This window comes from Musca domestica, unplaced genomic scaffold (genome assembly GCF_030504385.1).
Source record: "Musca domestica strain aabys unplaced genomic scaffold, Musca_domestica.polishedcontigs.V.1.1 11, whole genome shotgun sequence".
In the NCBI taxonomy this organism is placed as follows: Eukaryota; Metazoa; Arthropoda; class Insecta; order Diptera; family Muscidae; genus Musca; species Musca domestica.
In genome coordinates this window covers 8,712,673-8,739,652 of record NW_026712133.1, presented here as the reverse complement: position 1 = coordinate 8,739,652, position 26,980 = coordinate 8,712,673, and the positions used below count along the sequence as shown (strand labels likewise).

Below are 26,980 nucleotides of genomic sequence, written 5' to 3'. Positions count from 1 at the left end.
TCTAACTCGCTTTGTTCTCTGTGTTACAAACAAATGCATAAAGACATAATACCCCGACCAGAGTGTGGTGTAATACTTCTGTCCGTTCAACAATTACAGAATTTTTTCTGCGCCACTGTGCGAGGTACCGAACAAAAATACCCACCTTCCCCACTACAGTGGAATGTAAAATCAAAGAAAATTCTATCAGACGTAGCTATTATCTGTTCCAAAGATTCACATTTTCTCTTTAATTCGTTATTCAAGAATTTTTCATGATTTTTCTTGGTTGGCTGAAAGATATGTGCTCCGTTTCAGAACCTTCAAGACTTTACTATTTACCTATAAAGAAACTGTCGGTTATCGTAGTAACATTTTTGCAAGTCCTAGAACAGAGCAATGGACTTGGCGTATTATGGCATAAGGTAGAAAAAAATTAAAAATGTCCATTGTCGCGTATTAGATAGACTGAGTAATTGCCAAGGCCTTTAGATTAAAAACTAAGTTAGTTGGCTTCAATTAGTTATGATCTTATCTGATAATTTTGTTTTGGTTACAATTACCTTTATGGCCATGACAATGAGAAAATAAAAATGTGACACCTTTAAAAATAATGACTTTTATCATTATTGTCACTTGATTGTTCTTTTTTTTCTCTATTTGAGTTTTTCAGTCATCAAAGATTCATGAATATATGAGGATATTAGAAAATAAAGAGAAATTCATAGTTTTTCATTGGGTTTTCGTGGTAAACGGGTTTTTATGAAACATTCAAAGGCAATGTCTCGGTTTTAGGATATTTGGAATCTATCTATGGGTGTCCGTCTGTCTGGCTGGCTGGTGCGCCTCCTCTGGGACCTCCCCCACAAACGGGCAGCGTTTTCAAAGGAAATATTTCACATCGTAGAAAGACAAATGATCATTCTATTATGTGCAAACATTCTAAATCCCAATATTGTTGTCAGTGCTAAGTCTGGTGTGAAAATGAACAATATCGGCCCACTCCAGCAAATACCTCCCCCACAAAGTGTAAACATTTTGAATATATATAACTCCCATACAATGTGTCGTACAATTTTCGTTAAATTTCGTACATCGCAAGATCTTAATTATCACAATATCTGGTGTGAGGATGGAATATATTGGACAACTCCTTCTGGTGCCCCCAATAAAAAGTCAATGTTATGAATAATATATATTTAATATATATTTAAATAACGAACATTGGCTGAGGGCATGCATCTATCGGCCAAACCGAGTGATACTTTTCAACTAGTTTTCATTTATACCTCTGTATGTTCGCAACATTTTTTACTATGGATATGGATAAATAACTACGAAATTATACCAATAGAAGTACCTTAAATACTATTGACATAAAATATTTGTAGTTTTCGTGTCGTAACGTCGTATAGATTGCGTTCGTATCAAGCCTTCATTATGTGTTTGCTCTTTTCCTTTGATGATTGTTTCATTATTGTTTTATATCTGTATGACACTCTACTTAGCGTCCACATTTTTTGGTCATTACATGTTATAATGATGGGTTTGAGTCTGACGATCTAACGCACCCTAATGCGTTTGATCAGACAGGGCATAACATGAAGAGCGTTTTCATAAATAGAGAAATATGTCACATTTGTAACCCCATAGTTTTTTATTACACTTTCTGACTTCTTCCTTGAAAAGACATTTTTCATTCCGTTTGTAACATCTCCAAATATTCGTCGTAGACCCCATAAAGTATGTTTGTTCGTAATGGGTTCTAGCTACGGTGGCGGAACATTTTACATATAGGTCCACGTATAGCCCCCATATAACGGTACCTCCCAGTTTCTGGTATTTAGATGATTTTTATTACATTTTTTCTCCGATTTGTCAAAAAATGGGTATTGGGTTCTAACTCCTGGGGCAGAACATTGAAAAAGTAGGTCAATGTTTTCCTATAGAGCACATGTAACGGTACCCACCGATATTCGATATTTTGATAATCCTAGTCACATTTGCCCACGAAGTTGTTCTAAATTTGGTATTTAAGACTCGATTTAGATAACAAAAAATGTCTACATAGGTTCCCGTTTCGGTATGGCCCCATAGAACGACTGTTATATAAAAATGTTTTCTTTACACAATGGTGGAGGGTATTAAAAATTCGGCCCGCCCGAACTTAGGGATTTTTACTTGCTTTTACTGCCTTTGGTTAACCTTTAAAAGAAGAATCTATTGATTATATTTAAATCTATCTTTCGTAATTAATTTTTTCCGAGTTTTAAAATGTTGTAATTTATTCTTTTGATAAATACTTTCATTTATTGGAATAGGAAATATTTAACCGTTGTTCAGAGTCCGTTTTTGAAGTGAACAATGTCTATTTGGGAAACAAAAAAGTTATATCATGATTGAGGGTCGAACAGTGTTAGAGAGCAAATCACATAACACCCAGCAGTGGTAAGCGTATATTTTTTTCAATTTGTTTGTTCTATGCGAAAGAAAACGAGATACACCCATAGTTCCATTTGATGATCTCCGTAAAATCGAATTCTGAGTCGTTTTATTGTATTTTTGTAAGGAAAGTACAAGTAGCATTTATTGTTCAATTGCAAATTTGGCCAGTTCATTCGACGATACCCATTGAAATTGGTGATATTCTGACCAGTTTTAGATGCAGCTACCTTAACAGATTTATCTTCGCCCGATTTCACGTTATTTGTGCACCAAATACACAATATTTGCGAAAATAAGATGAAATTTAGCCCATGCAACCGAATTCGGCCTAGAAACAAGTGTGGGAAATTTGGTAAAAATCGGTTCCGATATAGCTTTAGCTTCAAAAATCATCCGACCCCAAAGGCTTAATAATATTCGGCATATCCTAAAGAAATACTTTGCAAAATGTTATTGAGATCGGCTTACATGTAATTATAGCTCTCAAAGATGTCTTCCTCCGATCTCAAGTTTTTTGTGCACCAAATATAAAAATCGGGTTAGAAAGAGCTTAAGCTCTTATCTATAAGTTTCATCCGCGATAACAACAAAACGGGAAAACAACTGAGAACAATTACTTCAGATTAGAGAAAAATAGCATTCTCATCACAATAAAAATTTATCAGAGCCATAATAGCGACCGTAACCCTCAATGACTGTAGATCATTGACTCTTTTGCTAATCCTATTATTCACACAAGTATGATGCACCGTGGGGGATTTGTCGAATGGAATTTTCTATATTTCTAAATATTTTCTTTATCTTCGCGAGTGGATCATTAGTTTCGAATCAACATTTAATTGTTTTGTCTAGGATGAACTAAACTTTGCCTTATTTTGGAGTACTCCTCGGTGGACAAGATTAAACCATTAAAGTGAATAGACGAACATTCTACCAGAAGTGTTTGTCACTATGTTTGCAGTGTACGCTAGAGTATCACAGTGTCGGACTCTCCTGACTATAACCATTTTATATAGGTTCATAACTTTAATTTCACGATGCAATAATTTTGTTCGTTTTATGTTCAGAACCTGCTATATAATGCAATATTGAACTATTTTTACAATTTTTACTTGAAATTTTTTCCCTGTTAAAAGAACACATGTAGAAATAGGAGCATGTATGGTGGCATAATGCATAAACCGATGTAGGGCACAGCTATAAATCAATTAGCATTTCCTATTTGTATGGCTTGTTATCCCAGCGAAACAAAATGACCGAATTCGGTCCGACTTCGAGCGGGAAGTTGTGTGGCGTCGTTGATCTGTTCTCGGACCAAACACCGAAGGCATGTAGAAGGGAAAAAAGTCTAAATAAGAGAAAATATCCTTTGGATAAATTGACAAAACGTTTGACGCTGAGATGTAAAATTTAGTTATGTTCGTGTTTACATTATTACAACCAAAGTACGAAGACAAAGGAAACGATTAAAGTAACGCTCACACGAAGTTACAAATATTTAATTTTTATACCCTCCACCCTTCAATCAAGGGTATATTAACATTGCCATTCACTTTGTCACTCCTCGAAATACCGATGTCAGACCCAACAAAGTATATACAGGGTGAGATAAAAAACTGCAACAAAGTCAAACGCCATAATTTTTTTTTTAGAATAAGTTTAGATTTGTTCGAATTGGTCACCTTTGGCACGAATTAATGCCAATCAAACCGTCACACGCTACCCGAATGTTGCTCTGCGGTATTTTGGTCCATTCCCTGCGAAGCGCTTGCTTGAGGTGATCGACAGTTTGGTATTTTTATTGCCAACCTTGCTTTCCAAAATACTCTAAACACAATAGCCCAACGGATTGGTATCCGGACATTTTGGTGGGCGAGGAACCTCATTTTGTAACCATTCTTGGGTGGCGCGTGCTGAGTGTGAGTGCTGTTGGAATGTCCAAGGTATGCGGCCAAAATGTTTGCGTGCCCAAGGCTTTAATACACCAAGTTATACGAGCGGAGAGCAACTATCGGCTGATATGGCGGTCCACACCATCACCATGGCCGGCGCTTGAATTCTGGTGGCCAACAGAAGGTGCACATTTTCAGCTGACCTCCTTAGCAAGTAAACACGATAATTTTGTTTGTTTACAAACTGCTGGACAACGAACTCATCGGAGAAAACCAAATTCGGCAGTTCACCACATTCGGCCAAGCGAAGCAACTCTTCAGCTCTTTTGAGTCTGTTTTTTTCTGTTGCGGTGTAAGTTCTTGCACTTGTTGGAATTTCAATGGCTTTACCACGAGCTCATTGTTTAATGAGCTGTCACTGGAATATGTTCTGATCACGAGCCATTTTTCGGCCACTGCGACGAGGGTGTCGATCAAGTCGCTTCTTTACTTTTCGAACCATTTCTGCTGATGGTGCTGTTTTCTTCCGCCCACTTCCTTGACATCGGGCTACGCTACCAGTATCACGGTAACGAGGGATGGTACTAGACACAAAAGATTTATTCACATTTAAATGCTGGAGTGCTCTAACGATAGCCAATTGTGGTTTCCCGACCAAATATAATAAAGAAATCACACTATGACGCTTGAATTATATGTACGCTTGTAAACAATATAATGAACTGTCACTGGAATAATTTTAACAGCTGTCGGACTAGTGGCTTAGAAATGACAGCAGTCTGAAGTTGGTGGCAGTTTTTTCATCTCACCCTGTATATTCTTGATCAGCGTAAAATTCTAAGTGGTTTTAGCGATGTCCGTTTGTCTATCTGTCTGTTGTAAATACGCTAGCTTTCAAAAGAATTGAGATAGACGATAAGTTGGTAAATGGGCCAAGTCGGCCCCCCCCATATAATAACCCCCATAATAATACCTCCCTATATTCGTATTTTGAGGATTTTGACGGAATTATTGTCTATGTAGGTTCAGGTCTTCGTATAGCCCCCACATTACGATACCTCGCGGTATTCGGTATTTTGATGATTTTAGCGTTATTACCTACCGGAATTGTTTCAAATTTTTGTATTTGAAGTTCGGAATCGGTACTACAACCTATGACAAAGAAACTACTTATGAAGGAACCCCTCTTAGATTTACTTCTCAGAGGTAATTTTCCACGGATTTTTTGAAATATTCGGGCTAATATTACACGTTTGGTGCACAATACAAGGCAAATCGGGCGGGTCCTTGGACCAAACAAATGTTGTTTGGAAAATTTCATCTCAATCGGATAATAAATGCGACCTGCATTTTGTTCACAACAATACATGAACAGACGGACTGACATGCATAAATCAACTCAGAAAGTGATGCTATGGAGATCCTCAAAAATAACTATGGGTCTATCTCGCTTCCTTCTCCATGTTACAAACAAATGCACAAAGACATAATACCCTTACCACTATGTGGTGTGTGTGCAATTTGTATTTTTTGAGCATGCAACTTTCGAATTCGTTTTATAATTCGACTTAGAATATTGAACTGTACATTTTGTAACATTTTGTATTGGGTTATTATATTCAGGTCGAAATCATCGTCTGATCCTCAGGAATATTTTCATGGGGGCTGGGTTAAGGTCAAAATAAAAACTTATTGTTTTTAAAGAGTTTTGCAAAATATTAAGGGGTTTAAATGGATCAGATAATTTTCCTGATTTTGCAGTCGATCTATCAGATCAGAATTAAAGACCAATCGAAACGGAATTTCGCATTATTATTGGAATTTAGCACAGGATAGAAACCTAGCATTCTTTATGGCCGTCGGATAATATTAAGCGAGCAAAATGGAGTGTGTAAACTAGAGTTTAAATTTAAAATCACAATTTACTCCGAATTTATAAAAGACAATTGAATTCATGCTTTAGATGTAGGCATCACTGTTTCTTGTACAAGAAAATCCAAGCATGTCAGGAAGTGTTTTTACAACGTCGAACAACAACAAAACCGGGCTTAACCGTGATATTCGACCAATCATTTTGAACTTGGCGTATGTTTCTCAAAGTCAAATTCATTTGTACGTAAACATACTTCAAAATTGGATTTTCAAATACAGTGAAACATACATGTTTTATACCCTCAGCCATATGGGTAGCCAAAACGTGCCTCATCGAAATAACGGTTTTAGGCACTAGGTCTCTTTGGACAAAATCCGTTTCAGGACATTTGCAGTCGATCTAGCTATGTCTGTCTGTCTGGCTGGCTGGTGCGCACGATAACTCTCGAAGGGTGTATCCTATTTGATCCAAACTTGGTACATCGTAATATTATTGTCAAACTTAGATCGAGTTCGGAGATGGACAATATCGGTCCTCTTCTTCTGGTACCTCCCACACCAAATGTCAACTTTTTCAAAGAAAATAATTTACTGTACAGAAAGTGAAAGGAAAATCCGATTTTTTCGGTCTACTCCATCAAGTACCTCCCCCACAAAGGATCAAAATTTTGAATAATTATAACTCTTTTAAAATGTGATGTAAGTGTCCAATTGTCTTTAAATTGCACACATCATAATGTTTTTATTAACCCAAGGTCTGGTATACAGATGGAATATATCGGTCCACTCCTTTTGGTACCTCCCTCCACAAAGGGTCTACATTTTGAGTATTCATGATGCTCATAAAACCTGAAATTGGCAGCCGATTCCATTCAGATTTGGTACATCTCAATATTTCCATCAACACAAGACCTGTTATAAAGATGGTACAGATCGGACCATTTCTTCTGGTACCTCCCCCACATAGGGTTCAACATTTTTGAGAGACAAAACAAATACTTTTGCTAAAGCATGATCTGTTGTGTTCCGATTTGTATTAATTTTCTTCTTATCTAGCCGGTGTTTCGTATTCAAAATGCATAGTTCGTAGTCTCCCAATGTAGCAGTTTCGGCACAAGCACATGCCAATTAGGTCTCCTCGGATACATTCTTCTACACGTATGTATGTGCATGCCTCACTTCTTAATTGTGTCATCATGATCTGATTGAGGCTCATGACGCCCTCTATTGAATAACAAAGACGCTGCTGCAGGAACACAATAGCGATAAATTCTACAAATGCTTCACTGATTCAACGAACGCTTGAACCAAGTTCTTAGTAAACGCTTCCTGCAACAATATTTGAAATGAAATGATTAATTCATGGCCTTTACGCATTTGGTTACAGTGGGGCTATTTGATTTGTCCTGATATCTTTAGCAAAATATGGTTGTACAAAGAACGAGATGTTTTCTAGCAAAAAATCTCATTACCAGAATAACTGGTTTTTGAAGCACATTTTGGCTATAGTAACTACCTACAAAATAGCATTCAAACCCCCATTTTAAGATGAACATGTCATAGGAAGTAAATACTTACCAGAGTGCCATTAATACCAAATAAATGAGTTGGAAAAGCAGTCGTTCTATTTTTAGAATACCAGATTTGAATTGGTATTATCTTCATGTTTAGTTATTTTGTTTGTGTGATGGTGGGGTTGAACTTGCTATCTTCTGATTGGTATTAGGGCATACCAACTCAGCCACTGTTACAAACATTAAGTGTTCCTAAACAACGTGTGCGTGTTCGTCGAAAAGGCCTTTGTATTTTCTTATTTTTGAATCGAATTGAAATAGGTTAATAACATTTTACTCAGGGGTGTATTAGTTCTGCAGGACTTTTGGACGTTTTGCGTTTAGCCCCCACATACCTGTTCCGGCAGATTAAAGGTCTTTTGATTATTTTGAGACACAATTCAAACCCAAATTTATTGAAAATTAGCCCGTATTTGGAAATTATCCTTGCATAGACAAAACAGTCCACATAGGTTTAAGATTTAGTATAGTCCCCATATAACGGTACCTTCAATATTCGGTATTTTGATGATTTTAACCACACTAGATTTTTCAACAGAATTATCTCTAATGTGATATTTGGAGTTTGTAATAGGCATCGCCTTCTCTGGCAGGTAACGCCAGATATATTCCAATGGATTTTTTTTTTTTTTTTTTTAATTTTACAAGATCCTTCCAAATTGTGGAGGGAGGTTAAAATCTTTAAAATACCAAATATACCCGTTATATTAGACAGACAATTTTCTGTCTTAGGCTGTAGTATCCATTACGAACATCTAATGCCAAATTCGAAACATTTCCGGCAAATAATGGCGCTTAAATCAAAATACCAAAAATACGGGGGTACATTTTACGGGAGCCATACCAAAACGTGTACCTACATGGCCCATTTTCAATACCAAAAGTCCTGCAGACATAATATATATTTGAGTAAAATTTTATCAACCTTCTTCATTTCGTTTCCACAGACGGGCAGACGGCCATCGTTGAATCGACTGAGAATTTTATGGTAATCTTGAATATATATACTTTACGGGGTCTACGACGAATATTAATCCTTTTCAATGTGGAGGGTATAATAACTACTCGACTTCTTTGTGATCAAGAAATGTCCATATATTTTAAGCTACACGTCCTTGCTAAAATATTGCGTTGGTAATGCGTATCGTATACAGATTTTTCTCGATTAGATCTCATTATTGAACTTTTGCGTTCGAGGCTTACGTTCATGCCTTTATTAAAGTTTACCTACTATAGAAAATGTTCTGAAGCGCACAGTACAGTAGAGCTTAAAGTGCCACATTGAGATGTTGAACTGCTTATGGTCAGTTGCATGTCAAGCAGCACTTACTATTAAGTGTTCACAGACAATGTGTTTGTACATGATGGTAACTTAACAATAACAATTTGAAGAAAGATGATATGTATTAGAAGTGCGCATACATACATAACTACTCCAGAACCTGCAAATTAGTACTAAATCAGGTATTGTTACAAAAATTATTAGAATCTTGCAGGTTTTGGAACTAAGCATTTATCTTAAGATTTTAGAAGTACCATTAGGGAAAGGATCGAAATTGGGATTCAACGTTAATGTCATTTGTCTTGCAATTGGGGGAGTTTATAGAATTTGAAAAAAATTAAAAAATTAAAATTGATAAATTCTTGTCTAACCCGAGATTCGTGTCATATCCGAGGGACATATAGTGACACTATATGTGGAATGTAGATGTAGTATCAATATACTTAGAAGAAAAAAAAAACAGAATTGTTTGAACATATACGGGACGTGCTTAAATTAAAATATTTGGTTTATTTTTTTCCTAGTTAAACGAATCCGAGCGCTACTTTCGTGGGAGAGTTCCATTAAGAATAGTAAAAATTAATTTCTAAAACACTTGAGACCTGACTTGTTGGAAATCACCCAACAAATAATACGACTACCCCATAGAAAGTTGTCTCAAAACCATTCCACGTCATAACTCTATGGTAATAGACGATGAAAAACTTAGCAAAGAATACTTTTTTGACAAGGACATGGTTCATGGCTGCATTAAATAGGACATTGTTGTAACTAGCCCACAGCTGTTTTAATGGATCACGGAGTCCACAATTATTTGCAGGGCAAGTGCAACCAACCACGAAGGTACTTTCTACAATTGCGGCGCATTTGTCACTGTGAAGAAATCACTTTGAAACCCATTTCGAATGCATATGTAACTCAATTCTGGACCAACTAACAACTAATATGTCAACAATAGCGTGTGAAAAACTCATTGAAAGCTCATTGTGAAAAACTCATTGATATATGGGAAGATAAATCATTGAAAAATTCTTACAATTGCAAAAAACTGACGAAGTCCTGCATCCCGTTTGCTAGGAAGTATCCTTGCCTTTTTTGGTGAAGCTATAAAGTCCTCCGCCCCTGGACTATTTTATACCTCTATGAGATATTGAAATTGATGCCAAATCTATACTAAGAACAAGTAAAAGAGCAGAAAGTTCGGCCGGTCCAAAATTCAAAAATCATAAAAAAATAGTATCGGGGGTACCGTTATATGACGGCTATCCCAAAACGCGGACCAATATATCTCATTTCCAATACCAACCATCTTAGACACAATACAAATTGCTCTGCCAAATTTTTAAGCTCTACGTCAAATAATGTGGGCTGTATCTTGATTTCAATAGACAGACGGACATCGTGAAATCTACCTAGATTTTTATGCTGATCGTGAATATATATTCTTTATGGGGTTAAAAACGGAATGTCAATCTTAATATACCCTCCTTTTCAAGGCGAGGGTATAAAAATATTAGCATATAATAAATTTGGATATTACAGCGTTACCTAAAATTCGACGTAGCGTACACTATATTCAACTTCCCCCGTATGGTGAAATGTATTGTATGTCCGTAATACCGAAATATACCGGTTCTATATCCTAACATTTACCAACTAATAAGGTCGCAAAAACTGATCATTTTGAAATCCCTCAAATTGTGGTATTTTCCAATTGCAAACATTTACATTTTTTGTATTTTTCATTTCTACTTCCAACAAACAAAAAAGGAATTGTTCAATTGTCAATGTTAAAATTGTTTTGAATTGAAATTTCGGACGCTCGACGTATTTCGGTAGCTATTATATGAATACATGTGTTTAACAGGTGTGGCGAAAAACGTCGACCGAGTATGTCGAATTTTAATGCGATTCTCCAACTCATTTTTTTAGTTACCGGCAAAAATTAAAATGGTTACAAAACTTTTCGGTTAATTAGGGACCAAAATTAAGTAGACGCTAATTCCTACCTATAGCAATAGTGGTGGGAACTTTAATTAGTAATTTCATTTATAATTTGGCGTTGTCATTTTACCGATATTTGTCGCTAACGCAAAAACTCTGTTAGAGAATCCCAATACTGGTCTATTTTTTTGCTGTCAAAACTCAACTTCCTAACTAAAAACATACAAAAATATTTCTATTTTGCCAAAAATATTCGTGCACAGCATCGAATTGTAACATTTCTGAAACATATTTTAGTGGTTTCTACTTTTTGGATTGAGTCCGCGCTGAAAACCTTTGACAGCAATAAAGAGGCCTGAATTTGCCTCCTGTGTGGCCTCATTAAATGGACATTTTTAACTAAATTCGGCGTACTCAGTCGACGTTTTTCAAGATTCAAGTAAAAAACGTATTTATATGAATGTTACCGAAATATGTCAAGTGTACGAAATTTCAAAGTTGAGCACTTTTAACATTAGCAGATTTTTTTTTGAAGATAGCAAAGATAGATAGCAAAGAAAGTTAATGTTCGTAATAAGAGAACTTTACAATTGGTTGAATTTTAAAAAAGATCAATTTTTACAATGTTATTATTTGGTACAAGACATTTTACTACAATGGGGAAATCGCAAATCTCGTCGAATTTTTGTTAAAGCAGCTACATTAAATAATTTTTTGGGATGTCACGGAAGTATCGGAATGAAAGTAATAAACCTCCACAATACAAATTAAATTTAACAGTCCAACCTAAATGTCTTCGTCGTAATTTTTATATGAATGTTACCGAATTACGTCAAACATACCAAATTTTTTGCCCTACACCACATAGTGGTAAGGGTATTATGTCATTGTGCATTTGTTTGTAACAAGCAGAAGGAAGTGAGATAGACCCATAGTTTCAATTGAGGATCTTCATAGAAACACTTTCTGAGTCGATTTATGCGTGACAGTCCGTCTGTCTCTCAATGTATTTTTGTGAACAAAACGCAGGTCGCATTTATTATCCGATTGAGAATAAATTTTCCAAACAATATTTGTTTGTCCCAAGGACGAACCCTATTGAAATTGGTGAGAATCGGTTCAAATTAAGATGTATTATTTGAAACGTGTGATAGATTTTATCTAAAAAATTGATTTCACAAATTATATTGAAATCGGTTCAGATTTGGATATAGCTCCCATATACATTTTCGGCCGATTTCATGTATTTGGTGGACCAAACACGATATGTATTTCCAATTGTAATGAAATTTAAAATAAGTAACGGAATTGGGATCCAAAATGAATTTGTCAAATTAAATTGAAATCGGTTCAGATTTGGATATAGCTCCCATATATATTTTCGACCGATTTCATGTTTTTGATGCACCAAACACGCTATGTATCTTTAATTTCAATGAAATTTGGAATGTGTAGCGGAAATTAAAACAAATATACATTTGTCAAATTATATTAAAATAGGTTCAGATTTGGATATAGCTCTCATATATATTTTCGACCGATTTCATGTAATTTATGCACCATACACGATATGTATATTCGATTCCAAAGAAATTTGGAATGTGTAACGGGATTTTGATTAGAAAATAAATTAGTCAAATTATATTAAAATCGGTTCAGATTTGGATATAGCTCCCATATATATTTTCCGCCGATTTCACATATTTGATGCACAAAACACGATACGTATTTCCGATTCCAATGAAATTCGGCATGAGTGGCTAAATTTGGTACAAAAATAAATTTGACAAATTATATTCAAATACGCTCAGATTTGATTATAGCTCCCATATATATACTCAGCCGATTTCACATATTTGATACACCCAAAGCGAGAGGGACAAAATCTGGCACCAGAAAAAATTGCCAAATTATATTGAAATCAGTTGAGGTTTGGATATAGCTAACATATATATTTCGGCCGATTTCATACATGTTATGCACCACACGTGATATATATGACCGATACCAATGAAATTCAGAATGTGTGGCGGAATTTGGTTACAATAATAAATGTGACAAATTAATTGGAAATTAGTTAAGATTTGAATATAGCTCCCATATATATATTCTCGGCCGATTTCACATATTTGACGCATCAACTTCAATGAAATATGAAAGGTGTGGCGGAATTTGGTGTAAAAGTAATTTTTTTAAAATTATATTTAAACCGGATCAGATTGGGATATGATTTTAATAAGAACCATTGACCCACAACGCCTTAGGCTAACACTAAAAAACAACACAATAATTGATTTGAAATACGCTTATTACGGCGAAGTATGTTGCTATCTCGAATTCACTAATTGCAATAGAAATGCCACTCAACTTCAAAAGATTGCAGTTTACTGCACGCTTGGTATTTGCTATGAAATAAATAAATCCGAAGGACAAACCCTTCGTGTATGTATGTCATGTTACTGCAATATATATTTTTTAATTTTTAAATTTGTTTTTTTTTTTGTTTAACCAACATATATTCGTAAATAAAATTTTGAATGCATATAAAATCAAAAGGGGTAGCGAAGCGCACCGGGTTCAGCTAGTTTCCTATATATATCCTTAACCGATTTCGGGTTAATTGTGCACCAAATGACCAATATCAGTCCAAATGTACAAGTACATCAAATTTGGCGAAAATCGGTCCATATCATAACTTCCTATATTTAAGTTTCGTCCAATTTGGTGTTAAAGTCCCCCACTTCCGTAATATGCACTCTACAACAATAGTATTTGGTACCAGATATCAGATACAGCTCAGAAATAAGTGTTTAAAATTGTGTCAAAATCGGTTCAGATTTGGATATAGCTCCAAATCCGATTCCGAATTCAGCCTAAAAGCAAGTGCTTCAAATTTTGGTGACAATCGATTCAGATATAGTTAATGCTCTCATATATATGTTTCATCCGATTTGGTGTTTAAGTCCCTTACATGCGTAATATGCACTTCACAACGATTATATTTGATATCTGGCATCATATACTGCTCAAAAATACCTCTGCCAAATTTTATCGAGATCGGTTCAGATTTTTTATTGCTTCGATATACATCCTCATCCGATTTTACGTCTCTCTTGCGTGCCAACCAACCGTGTAATATCAGGCCAAATTGAGTAGATATTTCACATTCAACAGAATTTTACCATTTGGTAAAACTCGGTCTGGCATATTTATTGTTCCAATTAGTATTTTTTAATATAATTCTTATCGAAGTCATACCATGCTCTATACAGCAATGTTGTTTGGATCATAGTTTGTACGATCCACTTCACATGAATTCCCAATATAAACTTCTTTGTAAAGGGAGCTCTGCTAAATACGCATAGTGGTGTAGGGTATCATATAGTCGGCCCCGACCGACTTTTGACCCTTCCGTACTGGTCAATGTTGAAGAAATTCAGCTTTAGTTTATTTTATTATTCTTAATTTTTTGTATTTTGAAAAAGCAAAACATAATAAAAATGTGAAATAACAAGTTAAAAAGTTTCGGTCGGTTTTGCCGACAGATGTATACCCTCCGTCAATGTTCGATTATTTTACAATCTTTTGACTTCTGGTTTTATTGATAAAATGTTTAAACCTTTATGCAGTTGGTTCCGAAGGAATTGGCCAATATTAGCCATTTCTTGTCGGACCTAAATAAATATGATATAAATATTGTGACGTGCTAGGTTTGGACTGTGTTGTGTTAATGGAAATTTTGGGATGTACCAAGTCATGAATAGAATCGGATGTCAATTTCGCTTTTTATGAGCTTCATGGATTTTCAAAATTTTGAGCCTTTGTGGGGGGAGGTACCATCTTCACAACGGATCTTTTGTTAGTGGAAATAATGGGATGTGAACCTGAGAACCTGATTTCGGGTTTTATAAATGTTTTGGTTATTCAAAACTTTGACCCCTTGTGGGGCAGATACCAGAAGGAGTGGACCGATATATTCCATCATAACACCAGATCTTGGATTTAGGAAAATATTGGAATGTGTGAAATTTTAAGACAGTCGGATTCTAACATCACATTATAATTATTCAAAATGTTTACCCTTTGGGGGGGGAGGAAGGTACTTGATGGAGTGGATATATAATATCCATTTTTGTACCAGACCTAGAACTGGCGAAAATATTAGAATTTGCCAAGTTGGAGCTAACCCGGATTACCGCTTCTCTTTCTGCGCAGAAAAAATATTTTGTTTTTGTTTTTTTTTTTTTTTTGAAAATTTTGACCTTGTATGGGGGAGTTACCAGAAACAGTGGACCGATATTGTCCATCTTAACACCAGAACGTAGGTTAATATAAATATTGGGATGTGTGAAATTTGAAGACAATCGGGCTCTTACATAAAATTTTATGAGAGTTGTAATTATTCAAAATTTTGACCATTTGTGGGGGAGGTATTTGATGGAGTAGACCGATATTATCCATTTTCACACCGGACCTAGCACTGACGTAAATATTAGGATATGCAAAGTTGGAACAAAGTCAGATTATCCTTTCTCTTTCTGTGCAAAAAATATTTTTTTGAATTTATTTATTTATTTTTTTTTTTTTTTTTTTTTTTTTTGATCTCGATCGATTTATATTATTATATAAATTATTTGCTGTGCCAAGGAAAATAATTAAAATTCAAAATTTGAAGTTTGAAGTTTGTGCAGTAGTAATTTCTGCTGCTTTGTCTTGCTGGTTGATGCGCATAGTTGCACATATTTAAAATGCCGTCCCAATTGATCTGCAATGTTTGCAATGAACATATTGCAAAGTCTAAGTACAAAATTGGATGCACTGGTTGTGTGAATTTTTTTCATTTGGATTGTGTGGGTGTGTCTGAAGCTGAGGTTAATAAGGCTCTTAGATACACTTGTAGTGCCTGTGTGCGGTCTGCTGGTGGTGATCGTGTGTCTGGGCAAGTTGATCGTGGCAATCTTATTAATTCGGTGCCGAATGTGTCCCCGGCTGCTTGTGCCTCTGTTGTTGATGATGTTGTTGGTGGCAGTTCTGACACTGTGCGCCGTTGGCAAGATGACTTGCTTTTGACCATGAAGAAACAGATGGGTATCTACATGGACCAGTGTGTACGCGAATTCAAAGCCAAAGCTGATGCACTGTTTGAGTTGTATAGTGTTCAAATTTTTGAGGTGAAAAGCAGTTTGAGTGTAATCAGCAGATCAGTGGATGAACTGAAGTCAGCTGTTAGTGAGGTGAAGAGCACTGCTGCGAGTATGGAGGAAAGACTGTTGGGTAGAATTCGAGATTTGGAATTGTTTATTTCTATGCTCCAGCGCAGGCTGAACCGTTCAGATGTAATTATCAGAGGCCTGCCTAATAATGTTAAAGACCTTAGAGCGCAAGTTGTTAATATTGCCAAGGTTTGTGGATTACATCTGGGGCCTCGGGACTTGCATCATTGCTGTTACATCTATGATCGTAGAGCGGTTCTTGTTAAATTTAACTCCATTCAGGACAAAGATGCTTTGATGCGAAAATGATCCGGGTGTACATAAATGATCACCTGATTAAGTCAACTTCGAAGCTGGTGATTTCTTGTCGTGGTTTGCTGAGGAACAAGCACATTAGTAGTTTTAGATTGGTCAATGGTGACCAACCTTTAGTTGAGGTGGTTCTCCCTGATGGAGTGAAAACGATGTTTGAGCAGTATGAGCTTTTTGAATTGGCCAATCGATCTCAGTGTGCAGTAAGTGGCGTACAGCTGAATTCTGCTCCTGGTTTGCTGCTTGGTGATGGTAATTCTGTATAATAGTTGTTTACTTCGATATTTAAGGTGTGCTAGTGTTGTTGATCTCACCATTTTTTGATATTTTTTCTTATTTTTCTTGGGCTAAGTAATTCGTTAATATAACAAGTTTTGCCTTTATTTTTGCTTTATTATATATTTATTTTATTATATTTATTCTTATTTTATTGTTTTCTATGATTTTTCTAACTTCTATAATTTTGCTCCCCAGCCTTTTTTTGATTTCTATGTCCCTTGATGGATATCTCGAACCCGTGATCAGGGACGCTCAATTTTTCAGGCATGCCTCTTCTTGCTTTCATGGTAAACTTACGTATGGTCACTTGAATAGTCAAAGTTTGCGACCATCTAGATATAATCATAAGGTTGATGAGTTGAAATGTCTGCTTGTTGGTAGTGGTATTGATGTTTTTGCAGTGACTGAATCTTGGCTTAACCCTGCGGTGTCTTCGAGGTCGTTGATGGTTCCGGGGTACAAGGTTCTGCGTATTGACCGTGTTGGCCGCGTTGGTGGAGGTGTAATGCTATATGTGCGTGATAATTTGTCATATAAGGTGGTTTACCGATCGGAGAATTATGGTATGTGTGAATCTTTGTCTGCTGAGCTTTTCCTGGGCGGCGCTATAGTGCTCTTTACTGTCGTCTACTTACCTCGTGAGGACATAGACTCATTTCGTCTAATCCATGAGGGTATTTTTGATTCATATGCGAACATTGTTGTCTGTGGCGATTTTAACTATAATTTGTTTAAACCGTTGAATTCTTTATCAATGCCAACACTGTGCAGATCTCTTGGTCTTTCGGTTGTACACAATTCCAGTCCGACTCACCTTGATGTTGCCCGTAGCACTACCTCATTAATTGACTTTTGCCTGGCCTCTGATGCCTTGACTGTGAATTTTTCCTCGCAGGGGCAGTGCCCTGGTATTTCCCACCATTGATTTTTGGAGGGGTTGAACTCCCTATTCTTGCTGAAGAAAAGGTTATTGAGTTCCTGGATTTTCGTAGGACTGACTGGCGGGGCGTGGAAGATATTGTTTGCAATTTTGATTTTAGTCCTCTGAATCTTACGAATGATGTTGACCAACAGTTGGCTTTGTTTGATTTGTTGTTTCAAAATTTATTGTCTTTTGTACCTACTGCTACTAGCTGTTCTCGCCCAAAAAATGATGCTTGGTTGGGGTTGGATGTGGTAAAGTCGACCTGTTACGTTAGAGATCAGGCTTATCTGGAGTGGCGTAGGCGTCCTACGGTTCGCAACAGGCAGATATTTTGTATGTACAGAAACCGCTGTAAGGCTGTCATGCGTATTGAAAGAAGGAAATTTTATGAGGAAATGTTTGGTCGTATGAGTAGTGTGCAAATATGGAAGTCGTTAAAGTCGTTTGGTTGTCTTGATGATGGTTGTGATGTCCCATTTATTGATGTCAATGCTGTTAATAATTACTTTTGTAGTGTTGGTAATTTAAGTTCGTCTCGTGATTTTGTTGTTAGTGAGGCCAATGGTTTTGATTCTTTTAGATTTGACTGTGTGTACATGGAAGATTTGTTTCGTGCTTTGCGGAATATTAATTAAAATGCTGTAGGTGTTCATGGTATATCTATTAAGATCTTCAAATGCGTATTCCCTTACATTTGTAGTCAATTTCTGCATGTTGTAAATTGCATTTTTATGACGTCAAGCTTTCCACTTGCGTGGAAGGTTGCTCGTGTGGTGCCTGTGCCGAAGAAGGGTAGATCTTATCAGCAGACGAATCTTCGACCAATAAGCATTCTACCGGCTATGTCGACATTGGTTGAACATGTTATTAAGGATGCGATTGTTGATTTTCTTGATGACCGTAAGTATTTGAGTAGTTCCCAGTTTGGGTTTCGGCGTGGTTCTAGCACCATGGTTCATCTTTTAGCCCTCACTGATCTCATTCGTGATATGTTCAATAGTTCTGATGTTGGTTTGCTTGTTGGCCTTGATTTGTCTAAGGACTTTGATTCTGTGGATCATACGCTTCTGCTCTGTAAGCTGAGAGACAAGTTTTGTTTCTCTCTTTCTCCGTGTAGATTGATATCGTCGTATTTGAGTGGAGGATCTCAGTTTGTTGTGCACAGGTGTGTTCAGTCTGATGTTTGTACTGTTCGGTGTGGTGTCCCACAAAGGTCAGTGCTTGGCCCTCTGCTTTTTATTATGTTCATTAACGACATTGTGGGGTGTGTGTCTAATTCCAGTTGTGAAGTTTTCATGTATGCTGATGACATTCATGTCTTCTTTAGAAGTGCAGATTTCTTTCAGTTGAAAAATATGGCAAACACTACGTTGGGATTGCTTTCTATGTGGATCTCCTCTAATGGTTTGTCTGTAAATTGGAATAAAACTGAAGCTGTTCTGTTTAATAGTCCTCGTTATGTTCCTATGTCGTGCATCTGTGTTGGCTCCTTTGTGGTTAATGTTGTGGATGAGATGTTGTGGATGAGATATTTAGGTGTATTCAGTGACACCAAGCTTAATTTTTCAGCGCATGTTGATTCTTTACTGTCTTGTGTGCGTTTTCAGATGAGGAGGCTCTATAGTCTTCAAGCTCATTTGCCTCTTGGTGTTAGGATGATGGTTGCCAGATCTTTATTAATGTCTCATGTCAACTATTACTTGGAGGTCATCTCTGGGGCGAATGCTTGCCTAATTCTGCGCGTACGCAAACTTGTTAACTCTCTTGTTAGGTATGTGTTTTGGTTGCGCCGTAGTGATCGTGTAACACAGTATGTTATTAAGTTTCTTGGACTGTCCTTTGACAGATATGTTGAATATCGCCTGCTTTTGTGTCGTTACAGAATTATGAGGAATGTTAATTCTCCTTTATATAATAAGTACGTGTTTTGTAGATCATCTCGAAATCCGCAATTACTGTTTCCAAGATTTTCGTCTGTGGTTGAAGTGGAGAAGGCGTTTGTTGTGAGAGTTGCGAGATTGTGGAATCAGCTCCCTCTGACCCTGCGTTATTTTACCTGTTCTTTTGATATGTACAGGAAGAGGTGTTTTGAATATTTGTCTGTTCATTGAGTTTCTGGTTGCGGGTAATTTATTGTTATTTCTTTTTAGTTATTGGCTAGGGGCCATTTTTATGGTTGTTTATTTTCCATGTAGTACATAATTTTATCGTTCTTTCCCTTTTTAAGGATTTTTTTTGCTATACTTGTAGTAGCTACATTCGCTCGGTTGGAAACGAGTGATGATTAGCGCTTAAGTGTATTGATGCCTCTTGCCTTTTTTCTCTCTACCTTGCTTTGCTACTAAATTTAAATTATTATTATTTTTTTTCGTTGATTATTTTTGTTATTTATTTAGTTTTTTTTTCTTAGATTAATATTGTTATAGGCTGTTTTTATACGGTTGTATATTAATATAAGATTTTGGCCATGTTGGCTTATTTATTTTGAATTATATGAAATAAATGAAATGAAATGAAATTTCGACCTTTTGTGGGGGAGGTACCAGAGGTAGTGGACCGATATATTCTATCTTAACACCAGACCTTGGGTTAATTGCTTTGTGTGAAATTTGAAGACAATCGGACTCTTACATCACATTTTATGAGAGTTGCAATTATTCAAGCAAAGTCGGATTATCCTTTCTCTTTCCGTGCAACAAATTATTTTCTATGAAAATTTTGACATTTTGTGTGGGAGGTACCAGAAGGAGTGAACCGATATTGCCCATCTCCGAACTCGATCTAAATTTGACAAAAATATTACGATGTACCAAGTTTCGAACAATTCGGATACTCCCTTCGAGAGTTACCGTGCGCACCAGCCAGCCAGGCAGACAGATGGACGGACATCGGTAGATCCAAATGTTCTGAAACGGATTTGGTCCAAAGAGACCTAAGGTCTAAAACCGTTATTTCGACTAGGGACGTTTTGACGGTATCAAATGATATATACTCTCTGTAGCCATATGGCTGAGGGTATAAAAACGCTACATTTGGATAATTTTTTTAGTTGTTATCATTTGGCTGTGCGTTTATTGGTTACCTAGAAGATATGGAATAATACGTACGCACAAAACATGTTACTATAATGGGGATTGTGAGTATTTTTGTACGAAAGTAAGGTGTTATGAATGGTCCAAAAGCTTCAAAAAATTTTTAAGGATCAGTTAAATATGAAACGGATTACGATGATACAAAAATAAGGGGGGAAAATTTCGATTATCTCGACACTGCCTTTTGTCATTTCGTTTGTAACACTTCTAACTATGCCGTAGACCGCATAAAGTATACATATATTCATGATCAGCATGGACTTCCAAGTCGATTTAGCGATGTCCGTCTGTCTGTATTTCCATCTGAAATGACGATACTGCCCACATCATTTGACTTAGAGCATTGAAATTTGACATAAGTATGAGCATTGTGTCAGGCATGGTTGGTATTGAAAATGAGATATATCGGTCTACGTTTTGGTGTAGCCCCCATATAACGGAACCTCCCGATATTCGGTATTTTAATAGTTATGGCCACCTTTTCCCACTGATTTGTCTAAATATTGGCACTTGTAGGTTCAACAACCGGTGTCAACCGCTCCACCCACATTATTGTTGTTTGAAAACTTTGACTGCATTCTCCAACCGATCTAACTTGTATTTCCAATTTAGGATTTCGGAGCCACACTCGAATGCTTCCGTTGTCCCATTCAATTTCAAGTACTCCCACCATTAGTGTCAAACAGATATAACTATGTGTGAAGTTCGGACTCCATCGAGGATACATTTCGCTTTCATTAAAGTTACGTCAGATTTTACATTTATTAGATGTTGACCTTTCGTAGGAAATATACTGGAAGTAGTGGATCGATACAGTGTAATAAGTAGTAGTACACCGAGTGTAATAAACAGTAAACGTCTTCGCACTCGTACTTACCTGATATTATTTCTCAATGCTCCATTAACAGTCTGGCCCATGTTTTTATGATATTGCGCATTTAATGGCTTCTTTCCCAGTACAGTACTCAACGGAGTTTCGTCGCCACGATTAGATTCCTGCGTCTGGCAGTTTTGATTAGTATTTTCTATTGAATTTTGAAAACAAGCATTTCGTTCCATATGAATAAAGGAATTATGACAGGTCGAATAATACTTTGTTGTTATACAACGATCGGATGCATTACACGATTTTTTATTTCTAGAATATACAGTCTTTGAAATGTTTTCATTTGATGGCAAGGGACCTTCATAATTTTCCATGACTCCAATCGAACGAAAGCTCTTGATAATCTGCAGTCAACCCACATTAAGTCTGCAACTACAGCACTAAAATACCGATTTTATTAACGCTTCTACTTCTAAAATTTATTATTTATTTTGTAGCTGAGATTGATTTCACTGTTCTGCCAAATATTTGCAAATCGACCTTGTGACGAATGAAAGTATTTTTAGTACCATAGTATGTATAACTATTGGAAACGTATTTTTGACAAATTTGGATCCATTTTGCATTCAAATCAACAGTCTTGAAAAATTATTTACTTTATTTTGTTGTTTTTTTTTACTTTTGTGCGTATACTAGTCTTTAATGCATAGTTTTTAAAGCATAATTACTTTCAGCCAGAGGTTTTAATTGGAGAGTTTAAAACCTAAATAATAGGTCACGTGTATTAAAAAGTATACACTAACTGTTTTTTTAATAGCTCCTCTACCCCTAAATTAGCCTAAACACACATTTTAAGAATGAATTTTGCATTTTAAGTTCTCATTGGATGGATTATTTCCATATCTAGTCAATTTCTTGCAGTTTTGGACTTCAGAATCGACAGTAATTCCTAAATTGAAATCCTGGCAATATGACTTTAATTTAACTATCATAAATAAAGTTTCATCGATTTATAAAAGTTAGGGACCACATAAAGTATGCTAAAAAGTTAAAATCTTTGTTGATTAGATTATGTCCGTGAGCCTCTTCATTCACCATCTGCAATTCCGATAGAAGTCACCAAATTTAATATGCGTCTTTCAAACTTTGCACAGGTTTTTATATTATTCTTAGGATGATTGATGTTACAAAAGGTATATATTTGTTCTCATTTAAATTTATCCCTCATATAATATTATCTCCTAATATTCGTCGACCAAATGTGCTCTAAATTTTAGGTAATTTGAAGAGCTCAAAAGCATTTTTGAGGTTATAAATCATTTGTCAGAAAATTACAACAAAAGTCCACTTTATGATTTAATTAATTAAATTTTCTGTTGAAGAGTGATATGAACTCCCAAAATAACACTTTGCTATATGAAATATTGGAACATCAGTATACCTTTGTATTCTATGTTGTTTATTGAAAAAATTATATTACTTACTTCCGTTGAAACCTTTAATACAATAACAGGTAATGGGCCTCCCCTTCCGCATATAAATTGTTTTCTTGTGTGATTTCGTATAGAAAAAAGGATTAAACAATATCGACCAATATGCAGATGGAAAAGCTTCGTGGAAGCGAGAATTTTGAAGATTGGAAATTTGGAGTTGAGGCATATTTTCAAATGAAAGGCCTTTGGAGTTCCATCCAGGGAACAGAAGAAAAGGAAGACAAGCAAATTCAAGCCAAAGCTGAACTGATATTGTTGGTGGACAAAGCGGTGTATCCCCACATAGGTGAGTGCAAAAGTTCGAAAGAAATATGGACAACATTACAGGGCATATACAAAGATAGCGGTCTTGTAAGGAGAGTTGGGCTCATCCAAAAGTTTCGCTCAAACAAATTAAAGGATTGTTCCAGCGTTGAAGAGTACGTGAATGAAATAATCAATTCAGCACACAAGCTAAGATCGGCCGGGCTAAATGTGGACGAAGAATGGATTGGTTCCATGCTTCTGGCTGGATTACCCGAGGAATATAAGCCAATGATTATGGGAATACAAAGTTCCAGCATTCAAATCACGGGTGATTCAATCAAATTGAAATTGCTTCAAGACATAAAAACGGAATCAACGGATGTGGCCTTTGCTAGCAATAAGAATGTGAAGAAAAATAAAGGACCTAAATGCTACAGTTGTAATCAGTATGGGCACATAGCTGCAAAATGCCTATGCAAAAATTCAAAAGGCGATTCTAAGAAGAAAGGCGAAGGCAATTCAGCGATGGGAGCTATTGCTCTGGGAACGTTGAAAAATAGCGATTGGTACTTCGATTCTGGTGCAACCGCCCATATGTATTCCAAATCAGAATTTTTCAACGACGACTTTCAAGAAAAGAAATCTGAAGTAACTATATAGCAAATAACACAAAGATGCTTGTGAATGGCGTTGGAAATGTGGATATGGTCTCTAAGGTTGGAAAGTTCAAGAAAGAAAACGTAACTTTTCGGGAAGTCCAGCATTTTCCAAATTTGTGTATTAATCTGCTATCACTCTCAAAAATCGTAGAAAGCGAATACGAAGTTGTATTCAACAGAAAGAGATGTAAAGTTCTGAACAAAGCTGAAGATGTCATTGTTACAGGCGAATTGATAGATGGTATTTTTCGCGTGAATATCTCTAATAACAAATCTCTGATTTGTCAAGAAAAAATCAAGCTGGGTGAGTTATGGCATAAGCGAACTGGTCATACCAATAAAGAAACGTTAAGGAAAATGTCTTCAGGTGCTGTTCTAGGCGTGGACTGTGAAATAAGTGATCAAGATTGTGTTTCATGTTTGAAGGGTAAAATATCAAGAGTGCCTTTTAAAGATGCTGGAACGAGAGCTCATGATGTTTTAGGTTTGGTGCACACAGATCTCTGTGACCCATTGGAGGTTCCTTCAACAAGTGAATCGAAATATATGCTCACATTTATTGACGATTTTACAAGAAAAGTTTTTGTATACTTCTTAAAAACAAAATCGGAAGTGGCAGATAAGTTCCGGGAGTTCAAGGAATTTGTGGAGAATCAATCCAACAAAAAAATCAAATCCCTAAGAAGTGACAACGGAACGGAATTCTGTAATAAGCGAATGAGAACAATAGTGATTCAAAATGGAATTGATCATCAAACCACCGTGTCCTATACTCCAGAACAAAATGGGATGGCTGAAAGAATGAACAACGAGATGTCTTTTAATTGAATCGAAGCTGGATAAGAAGTTTTGGGCCGAAGCAGCTAATACAGCAGTACACCTTATCAATCGAACCCCTTGCAAATCCATCAAGAATATTACCCCTGAAGAAGTGTGGTCGGGCAAAAAGCCGTGTTTGAAATACCTTAAAGTGTTTGGATGCAAAGCCGTCATCCACATCCCAAAACAAAAGAGAAGAAAGCTCGACAATAAAGGCAAAGAAGTCATATTTGTTGGACACTCGAATCTCGCCAAGACGTACAGATTTTACGAGAGTGAATTTAGTAACAAGATGATTTCAGATGATGCAAAATTTTACGTTTTAAGCGGATGTGATTCAGTGGGGGAAATAGATTGCACAGACGCTGAAGTAAACCTGCCGGAATCAGATAGCGACATTACCATAAGCAACACAAGCTCCGAAGTTGTGCATGAGGAAGAAGATTCTGAGTATTACTCTGATGAAACGGATTGCTCGCCACTTGTTGGTTTTGATAATGGATCCGATAGTAATTCCGCTGGTCTACCTAAAACTAGAATCACACCGCCACAAAATTTAAGACGGTCATCAAGAATTTCGAAGCCTGTAAAAAGATATGATTACGTGTACAATGCTATAGATACAAATGAAGAACCCAAGACCGTAAAAGGAATCTATAAAGCGCAGTGGGAAAAGGCAATGAACGATGAATTGAAAGCTCTGAGAGAAAACAATACCTGGACTCTCACCAATTTACCAGAAGGAAAGAAGCCAATTGACAGCAAATGGTGTTTTAAGATTAAACGAGACACAAAAGGCGATATCGAGAGATTCAAGGCCAGGCTTGTAGTGAAATGATACTCTCAGAAGTACGGTATCGATTATAAGGAAACCTTTTCACCTGTTGTCCGATATTCCTCCATTCGATTGTTATTAAGCTTAGCAGCTCAGCACGATTTGGATATTGACCAAATGGATGTAGTGACTGCTTTCCTTCAATGTGATCTAACTGAGGAAATATACATGAAAATTCCTGAAGGACTTCAAAACTCCAACGGTATGGTATGCAAGTTAAATAAATCATTATACGGTCTGAAGCAAGCCAGTAGAGTTTGGAACAAGAGACTAGATGGTACACTTTTTATTAAGAAAAGCTCATTATATCTTGGGAATGAGAGTAACTCGAGATCACAAACAGGGGATGTTATGGCTGGATCAAGAACTTTACATTCGTAACATTCTGCAGAAATTCAACATGCTAGACTGCAACCCGTTAGATGTTAACCAGAAATTGCCAAAGGAGATGTGCCCATCTACCGAAGAAGAAGTAGAGGAAATGAGAAAAGTTCCTTACCAAGAAGCCATTGGAAACTTACACTATGCAGCACAAGTCAGTCGACCGGATATTTCTTATGCAGTGGGGATTTTGTCCAGATACAACAATACATCAGGAAAAGCACATTGGCAAGCTGTCAAAAGAACTATGAGGTATTAAATAATAATTTGAAAAATCTGATAAAGAATACCTGGAGGGATTTTCTGACGCTGATTGGGCTGGTGATCTAGATGAAAGAAAATCGACCTCAGGATATGTCTTCAAGTTTCAAGGTGGATGCATTTCTTGGAATTCAAAAAAAAACAAGAGACTACAGCCTTATCGACGACAGAAGCAGAATATATGGCTTTGTCTGCATGTGACATAAGGCTTCTTTGATTCATGAACTTGGAAATACATCACCGGTCAAAATTAAATGTGACAACAAAAGTGCTATTAATTTAATCGTAAACAGCGCCTATCATGCCAGATCAAAAAATATCGACATTAGACATCATTTCATAAGAGAACTTGTGGAGAATGGAAAGATTAACGTTGAATATATGTGTACAGAGGATATGGTAGCAGATGTACTTACCAAACCGTTGACAAGATTGAAACATGCTCATTGTTGTGAACTTATGACATTAGGAGTACAATCTAGTGAGGGTGTTGAAGAGTGATATAAACTCCCAAAATAACACTTTGCTATATGAAATATTGGAACATCAATATACCTTTCTATTCTATGTTGTTTATTGAAAAAATAAAATTACTTACTTCCGTTGAAACCTTTAATACAATAACATTTTCAATTCTCAATTATCAGCATT

General features: G+C 36.3%; 1 protein-coding gene across 16 annotated transcripts in view; it reads right to left on the bottom strand.

Annotated features, from left to right (window-relative positions):
• LOC101890903 (uncharacterized) overlaps positions 1-26,980 on the bottom strand; it is a 65,562-nt gene that overhangs the window by 30,457 nt on the left and 8,125 nt on the right. For 6 of the 16 annotated variants that reach the window (XM_059130794.1, XM_059130781.1, XM_059130785.1 and 3 more), the window contains one exon: positions 21,687-22,075. The exons of 2 other annotated variants lie outside the window; for them this stretch is intronic. In XM_059130794.1, coding sequence (XP_058986777.1) covers positions 21,687-22,009 — 323 coding nt within the window. In that variant the 5' untranslated portion in view covers positions 22,010-22,075. Of the gene's footprint in view, positions 1-21,686; positions 22,176-26,980 lie in introns of all 16 variants that reach the window. 8 more of the 16 variants (XM_059130800.1, XM_059130802.1, XM_059130807.1 and 5 more) reach the window with 3 other exon arrangements.